Below are 15,523 nucleotides of genomic sequence, written 5' to 3'. Positions count from 1 at the left end.
TTGTTCATCCTTCACTTGTACCTAACCCCTCCAAAACTCCTTTGACATTTAATGTTGATGAAGATTGTTATGTAGATAATTATTTGCAACACAACTTAAAACTATGGTAATCCTTTGGACTTCAATTCTTAGAAAGCTTTGAGTACTGAGACGAAGCAGAGGAGTGAAGAGTCAATGAGGATCAATAGTTATGCCAATAGTAACGTGCAGTCTAGTTGTCTATTCATTCAACTGCGCAGGACATTTAAATCAGGGAAACACCTGCAGACGAGAGAATGGGAAAGAAGGTGAAGCCAGATCAAGCTGCAGAGTGTGCAGAGCAGGAAGCAGAGCCACAGAGTGCACCAGGCGAAAGGAAAGAGGTGCACCCGGACTGCCATTTGTCACAGCAACGTACCAGAGTGGCAGCAGTCCCAACAGAGGTTGGCAGGCTCCAGAGAAGAGCAGCAAAGGTGCCGGCAACCACAGAAGTCCACAACGCTGTCAGACCGCAAAGCAGTGCCTTTATTGGCGAGGGGCCACACACGAGGCAGAGGACCGGGAAAGGGGTTTGACAAGCTGGAGAAGTACAACCCAAAGTAAAACTCTGCCGCTACAGCAAACTACGAGTCAGAGATACCGGGAGAAACCGCTTAGTTGCACCTTTAATAGTGGTGACACCGGGGCGTTCCAACAGGTAGTTGGGTAGCTGGACAATTAAGTGAAAGTTGTGAATACCGATCGAATAGAGTTAGAGAGAGAATAAAGGGCAAAAATTGAGCAATTCTCCTGATATGACATCTCAGCTGGGGGAAACCTGGAACCAACATTGACATAAGCAAAAAGGCATTACAGAGAGAACAAGAGGGCAAACGTGGGGCAATTCTCCTGATAAGAGAAGTCAATTGGGGGAAACCTGGAACCCGCATTGCCATAAGGACATTGTAAGAGAAACATAGAAGCAGAAGTTGTACAATTCTCCTGACATGAAATGTCAGTTGGGGGAAACCTGGAACAAGCATTGCCAAGAGACATTGTAAGAGGTTGACAAAAGCAGCATGAACAAACCCTCATGAAAGGGATGTCAGTATGGGCGAAATTGGTGCAACTGTTACTGAAGTCAACAAGATTGTGCCACTAAGGCGGTACAATTTTGAGAACATATGAGAGAAATGAGAATGTTGCGGAGAGATCTGACAAGAGCATCAGGTAGTGAATCTTTTTTCAAAGAGATACCCGGCATGAGAGTACACCAGGGGATCCGTGTGAGACAAAACGGGTATATTCCTGGCAGGAGAGTGAACCAGGATATCCAGAGTTGTCGGTTGAAATTGGATATCCCAGTGGAGAAGTCCCTGGCAGGGGAGTACACCAGGAAATCCAAGGTTTTGTTGAAAAATTACTTTTATTTTCAAGCCTTTGTTAAAACTGAAAATGTTTGCTTTGGCCATCCTAAAGACTATAAAAGACTGTCTTTCAATATATTTCTACCCGTATTGAAAAAAGAACATTTGCCTTGCCATCTTAAAGGAACTTTGGTGAAACAGAGTACTTCAAATGCCTTTTTCCGTTCAGTGGAAGGGAAACCAAATCCTGGAAACAAGAGTTGTTTTGTTAAAACTGTATATATGTGGGGTCTTGCACAACTCGGTTGAACTGACAATAGTAACTATATTTTACCTTTTGATTTTGTATGTTAGTGAGGGGCAGATGCATTTTGGACACGTCAACTTATAGGTAGGGACATTCTGTTTTCATAGGTAGGGACATTCTCTTTTGGTTAGGGCAAGATAGGCATTTTTCCAAACCTATTTTATTTCAATACATATGGCAAATATTGATAACATTTCAACTTTGTGTCCGCCTCTGATTGCTGACCCCTCACAGGCACCAACAGCCATTTCAACCCACTTCAATATGCACTGCATATGCCAGGAGGAGACAGAGCAGTCTAAGCAGTCCATGGAGTGGTGGGTTGGAAGTCTGGCAAACAGCGCATATTCTCAGAAGTGTGCGGCAGGATGCAGGAAAAGAACTAAAGTGACAATGGACAGTTTCAAGAATGGAAAGCAACATATCTCTTAAGAAGTAAAGAACAGCACCATGATGCAGAAAAAAGGAACAGCACACAGGCTCAAGTAGGAGGCAGCACTAGAACTCAGGGGTGGGACAGCACAGTGGCTTAGTGGGCTGGGGCATCCCATCTGTTCAAGTAAGTTGGTGGAAGAGCGCAACGGCGCAAACAGTTCCCAGCACGGGATGAACAACTCAAGAAGGGAGATGACAGCCACTCGAGGAGTGACGATTAAAGTTGGAGTAAGGCAGGTCGAGACAAGGAGCGACAGTTTCATGTGAGGGACAAGTATTCCAAGCAGTGGGTAAATGTACCAAGGGGGTGGGGGGGTCATGATTCCAGGCAGAGGGTACTACCTACAGGCAAGGGACAACAAGGACTGTTCCAGGCGACAAACACTAATTCTAGGTCCAGCAGTTCTTATAGGGGAAAATAAACAAAGGGGTCTTCATGCAACTGGTTTCATTACATGGTTTCATACTCCCATAACACCCAGGATTGCAGATGGTTCTTTGCCCATCCCCATCCCCTCTCCAACAGACGAGGACTCTGTAAATATTGGTAAGTGCGTTGGCAGAGCATATGTAAAGAGCATGGACACCAGGATATGTATGTCTTACTCCTTGCCCCCCACCCCCCAGAATCCCCACGACTGCAGTGGATAGAATATGGGAATAGGGCAAGAAAACATAATACCAGGGGATCAGACAGTCAGTGCACAAAGGGCTTCTCACAAGTTGCAATTATAGCCTATAAGCATCAGCCTTTGTGTAGGAGTCATAACATTGAGCCGCCTGAAAAATAGGTGCTCAAAAAGTTCAGAGAGCAGCAGAAGGCTCCCATGGAATCACAGCTGGAACCAGCCAGTTATCCAAATAGGAATATATGCCCAAAAGGCTCCTGATCGGAGGTCAGTGTTGGCATCTGCATTTGAAAAACCTGTGGGGCTGTGCTCAGATCAAAACGAAGAACTCTGTAGTGAAATTGATTTCCGACCTTCAAAAACAGAGATACAGATGAGAAGCAAAAGAAAGTCACCTTTCAGTCAAACCAAAGAACCTCCCTCAGCCTGTATAATGGAAGCGGGACATTCTTTGAATTTCCATTCCCCCTTCACTGGTGTAGTTGCTGTGTACTCGGCGGAGAACATAAATAGTCTATGACTAAGGATTCCCTAAGAGGCAGTGTTTACCCGGCACAGATCAAGATTGGGTGTCCCTTTCTGCTACCTCCAGCAAAGAGGTTTCTACATACCCCTCATCACTATGAGAAGTTGCAGTCAAAGAGCCTGCACCTGGGGGTGTAGCTACATGGCCGTGAGTTAGGATGCGCTTTCCGGACGCTCCCGCTGATCCGACGGTGATCCGGATGGAAATGGGCCACAAATATTGAATATGAGAAGCAACTTTAAATAGAGAGCTGCATGAAAGGTGTGGGCATGCTCCGGCATCAAGCGCAGAAAAAAAAGATCGAGGGAAGTGGTTGTTTAAAGCTCAGTAAGCTGGTGGAGTGAGACGAACAAAGGAAAGAAGATGGCAACCACCAGGGACGGATACAAAAGCATCATGCAATAAAGCCGTAGGCAGAGACTGGAGCCCCTATCCGTACACACAGCAGGACCAAGGAATGTGGAACACGGAGGAGGCAGATACATAACTGGACACATTGCTGCACAAGCAGCGAGACTACCGGCTGAGCGAAATCTCATCAGAGCAAGAGATGCAAAGTGGCACCCCCCAGAGACCAGGGCACTGCGAGATAACAGAGAAGCACTCGCCGCAGAGGTATGGCAGGGTGAGCAAGCTGCAAAGGCACAGCCCATAAGCGGGGGGACAAGTAGAAAAAGCTGCTGCGACACGGACATCATCTTGAGTGGACGAAAGCGGAAAAGCCTAGCGAAAAGCCCTTAATAGCAATGGGTGGCCTGCAAAATGAAACAGGCAGACAACAACAAAAGACGGTATAAGTGGTGCCAGCAGCCCCGCGAACACAGCGAATAAGGCCACTGTGACAGACGCAGGGCAAAGGAAGAGCCTGCACTTGACTGAGTCGGTTCCAGTTGGGACTGTGTGCCAGCCTGCAGTTGCCACAGAAGCCTTCACCCATCAGCCATTTTAAAAAGACCCATGTGTGGTGCAATTCCAGCATATGAAGAGCTAAGACTCAGTAAATTGCCTGTCACAACAAAATGTTTGAAGGAGCCCTTGGGAGGAATTCCCATAGAGTGTTCGCTGGGAACTAAAAACACCTGGTGGAAAACAGAATGCCCCTCAGACTTGGCCCCTTGTATTAGCCCCAGATGTAGCATTCGTGTATGCTAAAGTGGCACTTCATAGTGTTCTCTGGTGGAAGGCTCTGAAGAACCCCAGCCTGTTAGACAACATTTAGCCCCTATTCTGGGGTGCCCCAGCACAATGATGGCCAACTGGCTTGGAACCACTGGAGTCCCTCCATATGCCATGATGCGTAGGGAATGGGTCTTAGGGCAGGGTGCGGAGGAAAAAAGCTGCTGCTTGACAAATTTGGGAAGTGCTGCCAGTGGTGATATTTGACAAATTTGTTCCCAGAATTTAATTTAAGCAGGAGTGAGTCACAGAGCAAGCAGAGGTCCAAAGAAAGAAAGTTAATCACTGTAGTGACTTCTATACTACTAGTCCATAGTCTCCTTTCCGCCATACTTATGGGCGTCTGTCCTTGGGGACGGGATCGGAAAACTTTTTGCACAGCACAAAAACGTTTTTTGTATTGCACAGGAGGCGCAGCAGCATGGATGTGACCAGTCCAACCGGCTCTGCCTACCAGCAACACCAGTCAGTCCTTCAATCCGCTAGACAGGACACTTGACTAACCAATTCTTTACAGGGGTACAGCGAGTTGAGTATATGAAGGAAAGGGGACCATGGACTACGTAATGTGATGAATCAGCAATGATTCCCCCAGAAAACCTAGCCAGGGACCCTTCTCATGTAGCTAGGGAAAGGCAGACCCTTTGTGATCCCCGACCCTAGGGGTGGTGTTCTGCGGGAGGATAACATGGGGGGGGGGCATGTCAGGAGGAATGGGAAACCCCCTTGTTTGTCTTTCCCCAAAGCCCCAATCTTCTAATGGCTTATTGCAGAACAGAAGAAACCATGATTTCTCCTCTAGGGACTTTAAGTTCCAGAATTCACTAAGTACTGGGACGAGGAAGAGGGCTGAAGAGGCACAGTGTTGCACGAGTGGTCAGTTCCTTCGTGCAGATGAGATACACCTGAGGGAGACTGTGAGGCTTTAAAAGCCCCCTCAGGTGCAGGCAATGGAGAAGGAGTTAGCTATGCTAGTGAAGAACAGTGGAAGTCAGAAGCAGAAGGCACGTCGTTTGAGTTGGCAGCCCAGATAGAAATTGAAGGAGAGAGAGAGGATGCCAAGACCACTGCAGGGCAGATTCCAGCTGCCGGTCCTGAGAGGGTCCATATCCCCAGAAACCTGAGGTGCAGAGGTCGTGCAGCGGGAAAGGTGCAGAAGGAAGGCTTTCGCCCTTGTGTAACGTTCAGAGGCTACAGAGCAGGAAGCATGCAGGAGGTTGATTTGAGTGGCTGGCGTGCACCTCTGAGCCTCAAGGCCGTCTCTGGTAGCTGGCCTGCACCAGGGGGTCTCCAGAGCAAGAGGCGCGCCAATTGGAAGTGGCATGAACAAAGGCAGACTTACCAAGGAGGTTTGCCGTATTGTGAAGAGCCAGAGTAGCAGAAGTCCTGCGGAACGCTAGGGCAACAGAGGTACAAGTCGAGACCATTAAGTGACCCTGGAATGCTCTGTCCCCACTCATAGGCTGGAAGCAGGTGTGCAAGTGAGAGACACTTGCGAAGAAGCAGAACAGGGGCATAGAAGCACTCGCTTGTGAATGAAAATAATACGCTGGTTCTGAATACCGAACAGAGGCAGCACTCGCATAACAGTGAAAACGGTTCCAAAGCTATTTTTGCATACCTAGCTAGGGAATAGCAGCGAAGACTTAATATACAAGAACCAACTGACTGTAATCTTGAAAGTGGGAGTTTGTGGAAAACCCAACCAACTATGGGGGCGACTTTATTGAGAGTTAATGTCAGTAAGTTAATGTCAGTAAGCATTGCCCAAGCCAAAAGAGGCTGGAAATAAGGCAAACACTATCTGACCAATATTGCAAACAGCAGAAAGGGGCTAATGCAAGCTATACAAACTCTGGAAAGTGCCCAATTATCTGCAACATCTGGTACAAGTTTGGGAGAGCCACACCTTGTCAAAACCAGGGGAGAGGTAGGAGGAGACGCTATCCCGGAGACCCTAACCCTGTCAGTCTTTGGTTGTTTGTGAAGTGGGGAAACTAGAGTGGCAAAAAGGCTAACCTTCTGGGGACAAGTTTCCAGAAGGAAAGGAACATCAACAAAAGTTCAAGAGCATCAATGTGAATCTAGTCTTCCCTTAAAATGTGGTGAAAGTCTTGAAGCTGTCCTTTGTTGAATGCTGTTGTATCTTCTAGTCAGTTGACATTGAATATACAAAGAGATTGTGGGCCTGGCAAGGAGGTAGGCAAAATGGAAGTTGGTGGTCCTTAAAGAGACACTGTGAGCTCTAGTAGTACTGGAAGAAGAGCCAAGTAAAACTGTTATAAGAAAGCTATATTTCCTTGAAGTGTTAAAATGGCAAATCATCCTGACCAATATAAACATTGTTGTCATCATTGAAAGACTGAATAGCTGTTCAAAGAAGAAGAAGAAAAAGAATAATCTTATAATCCATGTGTTGGAACTTTCTATTGACAAGTTGACATTATACCAGACTACATTGGAACTTGCCTGTGAATCAGGATTTCCTTGTGTTCTTTTCTTGAACTATGAAGCAGAATCACATTTAAAACCTAGGGAAGGGGATTTCACCCAGGGTCGGAAGAGAGACTTTGGTTACTTTATGAACTCAATCATTAGTGTTTTGAACTGCCATGCATTTCATTGTTTATTTGTTTTATGTTTAATTATGAGGGACAGATATCCTTTTGTTAGAGTGTTTCCTTTAGTTTATTTTAGGCAGGGAAATCCTCATCAGGGTCGGGATACTGAGTCGGTCATCCAACCTTATATTCAAATAAAATGGTATTTGTTGAGAAAACTTCACAACGTGGTCCGCCTCACATTTCTAACCCCTCCCAGTAAGTCACGATGGTAAGTAACTTTGTCTTACTCATACGTCTCGTCCACTGTCCTCCATACTTATCAGTGATTACAAAGCATTAATATTTCGGGGTGGCTGGAAAAACATTTCAAGCAACAGCTTCTGCAGAACTGCCAGACCAAATCTAGCATCCGGTCTAGCTGCGATATTCATACAGAAATGTTGGCAGACCAAGTTTCTGCTTTATTAATCACTTCCCATGCAATGTATCCCTGGAATGCCACCGCTGTTGCCTTCGGTCTAACTCCATAAGCATGCAACCCCTTAGATACTGTTCTTTTCTGTGGTTTGTAGTCCTCTGCAATACAAGAGACAATCCATTGGGGTATGGTGGCCTTTGAAACCTGAAGGCCAGCCTGCTGACCTCCAAAAAACCCAAACAAGCAGTCTCATTTCCTGTATGCCTTCGATTGATCTAGATAGAATTTCAGTGCCAGCTGAACATTTAGTGAATGCAGAACCCTCACCATCAGTTTGTAGGGGGCAGGGGGTGACATGGGCAAAACTACTTCTTGATTCAATTGTACAGCTTACACAACCTTGCATAAAAATGTCAGGTGTGTTCTAAGAACAACCTTACCCTTATGAAATACAGTCTAAGGTTCTGATGAAGACAGCACCTGAATTTCACCAATCCTTCTAGCCGAAGTTATGGCCACTAAAATGGCTGTCTTGCATGAAACCAGTTTTATGTCACCTGCCGTCATGGGCCCAAATGGCTTATAAGATATTGCTGACAATACTATATTGAGACCCCAGACTGGATGGGGCTTGGACACTGGTGGATAAAGCCTACACTATCAAAGTATCTTTTGATAATAGGATTTGACGTTGATATTGTAAGGACCGGAGTACTGACATAAGCTCCAATAGCCGATAAGTATGTATGACAAGAGTGAATGCTAACTCCTGTTGAGGCTAGGTAAGTCAAAACAGATAGGATGTTATTCAAGGAAGCATTAAGAGGTTTCCTAGAATGCTCCAGCATCCAAAGCAGAAACAAGTCCATTTGTAACTTCTATGGGATGGGTTAAATGTTCTGGTAACAGCCCGCAGGCACAGTAAGGACCGTTGCTTCACCTGGACTGCTACCTCAGGCTGATGGGGCTGCTTCAGGTTAGTAAGGTCCGCCCCCGAAGGAGTAACAGGCAACTATTAATAGTAGCCACAAATGCGAGTGCCCCTTTTTAAAGAAGACCTAAATAGCCTGCTTTATGGGAACATGCCCATTCACTAGGGTCTAAAAAAAAGGTTTTTAGCTCACTGTGCCTTAACAGAGGAGAAATAACCATTTAGATATCAGTCTAGATTTCGCAAATTTGGAACACTTGTTAGAAGGGTAATCCAGATGTGGACAACTTGCTCTCTGTGCCTAGAGTGACAGCTTCACCTCACTGATGAACCTGAATAAGTCCTAACTGTGTTTAGGGTTGCAGTTGTTACTCTTATTCAGAGGAGAATGGTCTGGCATTTCGGCACTCAACTCTCCTTGTGGGCGTGACCAGACTGATATGTAAAAGGAGATCTCTCCCCTGGTGAAGTTACAGTGAACTAAAATGTGGTTTTCGACCCTCCTGAGTGAGAACCATCCTCGAGAACAAGTTTATTAAGCAGAGTATGTTCACAGTCGAGGGACTTCAACAAGTTTTGCTAGTTATTAACATGTATATGAAATTCCAGTGGCTTTTACCCACCCCAATCTATTAAAGGCTTCAAAAAGACTATTTAAGGGCTGGTGGCGGTGCCATATTGAGAGGATAAGATTTCTTATCCTCTACTTCCTACTAACACTACATCTGATGGGAGTAGGGGATTGATCATGACTTCAAACCTGTTCAAATTAGAAAACATATCTAGCCCCCGGCTCACTTTTTAGCCAGCCACAGCCTGTTTGTGTTCTGTCCCATTCGTGTTTTCCCCTGGGAGTATTACGGTAATTAACAGGCGTTATATTCCCTGACTCACAGACCTGTGCTGTGACAACACTACATTATTTCATTTTGCATGGATTGGCGTGACCCATTCCTTAAATCAGGGGGCAGCGTAGTAAGTATCAATGGAGTTGTGAAATGGAGGAGGTCCCCATTTGTTGGAAAGTTGACAGAAACAATGGCATAAGTGCAACTGATGCGATATTGACAGCTGGCATTGTGACTGGAGCCAAAAAAAGAGCAGGGGAAAACTGAATTTGACTAAGAGTTTTTTCTTTTTAAAATTACTGAGTGTTTCCACCCCAGTTTGGGGGTGTGAGGAGCCCCCAGCATACAAGACAAACATGACCTGAACTGTATTGCTTGCAGCTTGTCTAGTATGCCCAAAAGCAAGAATATTTGGCAATTAGCCAATGTAGGACCTGGCATCAGTGAGCGCAAACTAAGGACTGGACAGAATTACTGGAGGAGACACCATTTACTTAGGATACCGACTCATTAAAGGACAGAGGCTTCAGAAGCAAATACATTCCTACAAGTACAAAACAGTAGTGCTAAATGTTCAGAGAGGGTGTGGTTTACACAGACTCTCTAAGAATTCCCTAAATATTTAAAATGAAGGGTGAGGTTTACACAGTCCCCGTAATCATCTCATCGGTTTTATTCTGGTTATCCGAGTGGGGGTGTAGGAGCCATATACAATTCCTCTATGCAATTGTATGGTTTGGTATCAGAAAGAATCTGGGATGTTGAGGGTTCAACCAATGTTTGATCCTCTGAAAGTTGATGAAATGACACCAAACAGGTAGGGGAGCTCAGCAAGTTTAGGATTCAAATTAAAAGGCATTCATTTAGAGTTTGGTCTCAAGTTTATAACATTATACACACGTTTAATTTATTCATAAGCCTGCTCATATTTAAATAGATCAGTTATGGACAGACAAATTTCACTTTGGTGTTGAAAGGGATTGAATAAAAGTCAAAATAAACATTGTTTGGGGTGCCTATCAGCCTCAAATCAGATCAGGTGGAAGCACACTATCAACGATAAAGATGTAAGCAACTTTTGTTTTGCCCATGTAGTGCCTGAAAGCCATGCGTGTCCTGGGGATACCATGAATAACCAACACACAAAAAAGGGGATACAGATGAATGAACCCTGCTTATCTCACTTTACATCTTATGACAAGAACTAGGCAGATCTGGTACTTTCATGCAGTGGTCCCGCCAGAGTCAGTCCTGGTCTTCACGGCACTTCTCTACTGTTACTTTTTTTTTTTTTTAAATAGGTATAGTTTTACTTATTTAAATATTCACAAAGTGCTGTCATGTAAAGATTTAAGCAACTTAGGCTACATGTATTTTGTCCATCTCCCTTCACTCACCTCCCAGCTGGTCATCCGACAGATAGCCATTAAAGCCAATGCGTGTCCCGGGGAGCTTTATACAATGAACACCACACAAAAAAAGAGCTACACGTTAATGAGCCCTACCTAATGCACTTTATAGGGGCAGGCTGATCTAGTATTTTCCTGCCGTCGTCAAGCCACAGAGTCTGCCCCGGTCACCATGGCAGTACTATGAAACTTTTGAAGCATCTTTTTAAACTTCTCCACCACTATTTAGAAAAGGAAACACCCAGGTTAAGTTTAATTTATTTTAAATATTCACAAAAGGTTTTTATTTTTGAAAAGGGAGTTTGCATCTAAGAAAAATGTAAAACAAGAAAGTCAGCATAGTGGTATTAAAAAGAACCCACCATTTCAACAACATGCATGTCCCAGCCAGCAGAGGTTGGGTTACCTTTCCTCCATTATCAATGAAATGAGCCTGCAGGATGTACTGAAATGTGAACAAAACATTCCCATATACATGTGATATCCAGAAAATGTTGGAAAATATTTTATGAACAAATTCAGTCACGGTTCGCCTACTAACGGTCGAGTACTCACTTATTGTAGCTTTAAGTGCCTACTTGATTTCTTCAAAGAATGAGGATGGACAATTACAGACACAAGTGAAAACATCTGTGCAACACTAGAAAAATCAGCATAATGTTTGTCTCAAGTCAGGGCAATATGCAAAAAACAAGTACAGGTTCTCTAATTTATAATCTTGATTTTGTACATCTCACAGTGTAATCAACGGGGTACAGTTTTCTTACTCAAACTTACTTTTCTTTCTGTGCTTCAAGGTATGGTTTAATGACCAGTCTATGCATGGCAACGTAGATCACCAGTGGCCCCAAGGTGGCATAGAACACAGCGCTGGGTAATAGTTGATCTGTCAGATGGATAGGAAAAAAATATGTCTGACTGGCTCTATTTAACCTAAAACAGAAAACAGTAACAAAAGGGATTTAATGCAAATGGCAATGGCTGTACTGAGCAAAAAAACATATGCAACATTCACTTTTTAACAGTATGTTTAGTTTGCATGACTGTAAACCTATTGTGGCCAGTCAGAAATGCAAGGCGGACAACTTTTGGATGATTTTTCAAAATATGCCATTTTATTCAATCATATATGTTATCAAACGCCTCACTATCCCTACTCCGACGAGAATTTCCCAGCCTAGCAAAACTAAAGGAAATCACGAACATTGGATGTCTGGCCCTCATACTTAAACAAATACATAAATAAATATATAGCAATTCATGACGACTTCAATAATGATATTCACAGTCTCTCGTGGTAACCTGAAAGAACTACCTTGCCTAGGTTTCCAGGTAAGTTCAACTCCAATTGTTCAACAAAAAGGAAACCAGGAAATCTGTATGTTTAATACCGTCTTGACACAGTTCTTGGCTCCTTCAATGTCAAAGCAAAGTTTTGTCAACGAAAATTTCAAAAACAGCAAGGCTTCTCGTCTTGGTAAAATAAACACGTTCCACTTTCTCAAAATAGCATCAAAGTCATTCCCAGCCACAGTGCTTTGCCACCACTTCTAGTTGGCCAAGAATAAATGCCACAGTTCTTTAGCAGATCAAAGTAAATACAACTTCTGCCAATGTTAATGAATCACAGTTCTTGGTTAACAAGTATTATGTCTCTCTTCACAAGATTAGGAGTCACAGTGGATATCTGGCTAGGATAGCTTCGTAACACTTCTGCTTCTACTAAGCAACTTTCAACTTCAAGCCACTTCTACAAGAGTGTAAACAATTCGTATGGGAAAACGGGACTTCAGTGTGCGCTAGACCCACTAAGGGAGAGTGCTGCACTGCAGTGTTACCAATACTACACAATAGGAGTGCCCATATGCTCCTATACATCGTGAACAAGGAAGTAAAAACTGTAATAGGTGAAACGCGCATGTGCCAGTCCAAATATTGCAAGATAAGCTAAAGTTAAACTAATCCAATTGTGCCTTAGTTTAACTTTAGCTTATCTTGTAATAATTGGACTGGCACATGCGCGTTTCACCTGCTACAGTTTTGACTTCCCACTTCTACAAGAGTTAACCATGAGGGTCTATTAATTTGCCTCATAGTAGTTCAACTTCATCTGTGCTAGAGAAGCCTCAATTCTACTGAAACTCAAATACACCACCACAACTTTAGCACTTTTTGACTCTTAGTCAGTTTTGCGATATGACAAGATTCACCTTTTGGTACTTCCAGCTTTAGGTAGGCAAGGCACGCTTCCTCTAAATATTCCTTTTCAAAGCGGGGGCAGCCTCGTTGCTGCTCTTGTCTGTCTGCAACAAAAAACCTAAAATTGCCTTGAAGACCAACTTCTCTCTTCTTGCTATTGGCTTTGACAATGAAGGTTGCATCCACTTCAATGAACAATTATAAGCAGCTATTTTCCCTTCCCCAATCCTGCCTTTACCCCTTTGTTAGCCAAAACAAATGCTCAGATCTTAGTTGCCACTCTTTTAGCTTCAGGTAATGATTGCACACTTAAGTCTTAAGTCAATGCAAGTGTTCTTTTTGGTTCACAGTACAATATAAACTGTTCTCTGCCACTGGGAAAGGCTGGTTTAGTTTTACTTGGGTAAATAGCTTGTTCACTCTTGGCTTGGGCAATGCTTGCACTTTCCAACTTGAAATATTGCTTAAACACTCGGCTTCTCTTATTAAAATTGTTGAATGCTTTAACATAAGATTCAAAGATCACAGGAATCTTAATTTGCCACATGCAGCCACTCCTTTTTGTGCTTTCACAAGTTTAGGTTCAACAATTTGTTTCACATCATTTTCTCTTTACGCGAATGAAGGAAAGGAATACCTTGTCACACCCGCATTTCAAGTGTTCCATTGTTAAAGACTCAGTACTGCACTGTATCTCACTTCTACTCTTACGCAAGTGAAGTAATTAGAACACCTAGTTGAACCAAATGGCTTCTGTGTTCCTTTCTCCCCGTGCTGCACAACTTCTACGGCTTCAGGCTTACTCTGGACGCTCCGCCCTCCTTTTTGAAGGCATGTCCGGTCATGCCACTTAATTAAGGAGCCCCTCTTGCTCCTGAGACTCTCGGCTTCACTGTAACTTCTGCCACAGTCTCCGACAAGCTTCTTGCTGAGCAATCTATGCAACTGGGCTCCCGTGGAAACTGGTCTCAGTCTTCCTGCATGCCTTGCGCTGAGCAGCTTCTGCCCTTCAGAGTTTGGGTTAACAGGACCCTCACAGAACAAGCAGGTGAAATCTGCTGCATCAGAGTTCCAGTGTCCCTTCCGTTCTCCCACTTCTGCCTGGACTGTGCCTTCCTCCTTCTGCTTCTGCTACTACTGCATGCACCCCAGCCACAGTTCCAGCTCCTCTCTGCTGCCTGTACCTGAGGGTGGCCTTTTGTAGCTCCCAGCTACCCTCAGGTGTGGGCCATTAGGCTTAATTTCCTGACCACTACTGCAGTATACCTCCTCAGCCCTCTTCCTCATCCCAGTACTCATGGGATTATGTCCCAAACAACAAAATTAGCTCTTTTAAGCAGCTTCTTGTTTTAAGGGTAGATTTATTCCCTGTAAAGATATTTAGGGATGAACCATCAGATGTCCTCACTAAGGAGGAAGGAAGATAGTTTATATTCCCTTCCATCACACCTTTGGGAGTAAAGAGGATTTTTATCCTTAAATGTCTTGAATGGTCTTTCTGGTTTTAGGGGTTGTTCATGTTCTATGTCACTTGCGCACATAGCCACGGATTTTATATGTGGTTTAGATATATCATGAGGACAATAGACAAATACTTGTCTTGGCAACTGAAAAAGGCTCTCGCTTTTAAAGGGACAAATACAGCGTCTCGTCCCACAGGATCTACTAACCACCCTGGGCCTGGTCTCCTCCCAGGTGATCCTCCTGCAGTACAAAACACCCCTAAGGTCAGAATCAGGAAGTGTCTGCCTTTCCCTGACCACCTGGGAGGAGAGCATGGTTTTAGCAAGGGATCCGTAAAATTCGCCACACTATACAAGATAATCCTACTGCATTGCATGGAAATTATGTCTCTAAGCTGCTTGCAAGGGTGTGCAGATGCCAACAGATGGAAAGTGGGTTCATCCTCATCATCCTTTATGGTGCCCTAAAACACATTCTATCATCATTCGTTTTGATGGAAAACTAGTGCTACAGACTGGTTTAAATACTAAATGCTACAAGACGATTGCCTCCAGATAATTGCAGCATGAAAAAGCGTTTTCTTACAGGGTCTCTGCAGTCAGGTTAGTAACACCAAAGAAGGTATTACAATGTCAGAAACTGAGAATTGTACTCTTTTGAGACCCAAAAATGTTCATGTATTTCAGCCCAATACATACAAAGGTATGGCGTTTCAGCAGGGTCCATCAGAATATCTCTATAGCCGCAAAATGTTCCTCAATAATTAATTTGGCATGCAGGCTTCATCATCCCTTTGTGCGGTTTCTGCTGTCTGGTGATTTATCCATCCATAGTGATTCTAACTCCTAGTTTGGGGATTTCAACCCCTTTCCTTTCCCATCCGATAAGGGTAGTTGCGAAAATTTAAAACAAAATTACTTTCCTCAAACTATGAATCTCTGAGACTGCTGGTGTGTAGGTTTCCACCCTTGAAACATTAAAATGTTACTCTCCTATAAAAGGCAAGTAAACAATTTTAGTTTTTTTTCCATAGACATCTATTGAAGCAGAATAGATCAATACTAACACACTTAAGGGCACAGACTTCAAATGAATAGTGTTTTGCCCTAACTCACCAGTGATTTAACACAAAAATAGGCAAAACACATCTGTGTTTAGTTTATCTGCAACAAAGCTCCTCAGTCACTCAGTGCCCTTCTGAGGTTTAGGTTACCAGAAAGACACAAGGATAGAGCGATTTCCTTACTAAAACAACCTACTTGGTGACTAATACTAGAAAGCGCTGATGTGCC

General features: G+C 43.8%; 1 protein-coding gene across 1 annotated transcript in view; it reads right to left on the bottom strand.

Moving 5' to 3' along the window:
* DNAJC11 (DnaJ heat shock protein family (Hsp40) member C11) overlaps positions 1-15,523 on the bottom strand; it is a 1,722,882-nt gene that overhangs the window by 172,847 nt on the left and 1,534,512 nt on the right. Inside the window, exon 11 of the mRNA XM_069610417.1 lies at positions 11,346-11,501. Within this exon, the coding sequence (XP_069466518.1) occupies positions 11,346-11,501 (156 nt within the window). The remainder of the gene's footprint in view (positions 1-11,345; positions 11,502-15,523) is intronic.

The sequence above is a fragment of the Ambystoma mexicanum genome, chromosome 8 (assembly GCF_040938575.1).
Source record: "Ambystoma mexicanum isolate Mex_15411 chromosome 8, UKY_AmexF1_1, whole genome shotgun sequence".
Taxonomy (NCBI): Eukaryota; Metazoa; Chordata; class Amphibia; order Caudata; family Ambystomatidae; genus Ambystoma; species Ambystoma mexicanum.
This window is presented reverse-complemented; position numbering and strand designations above follow the sequence as displayed.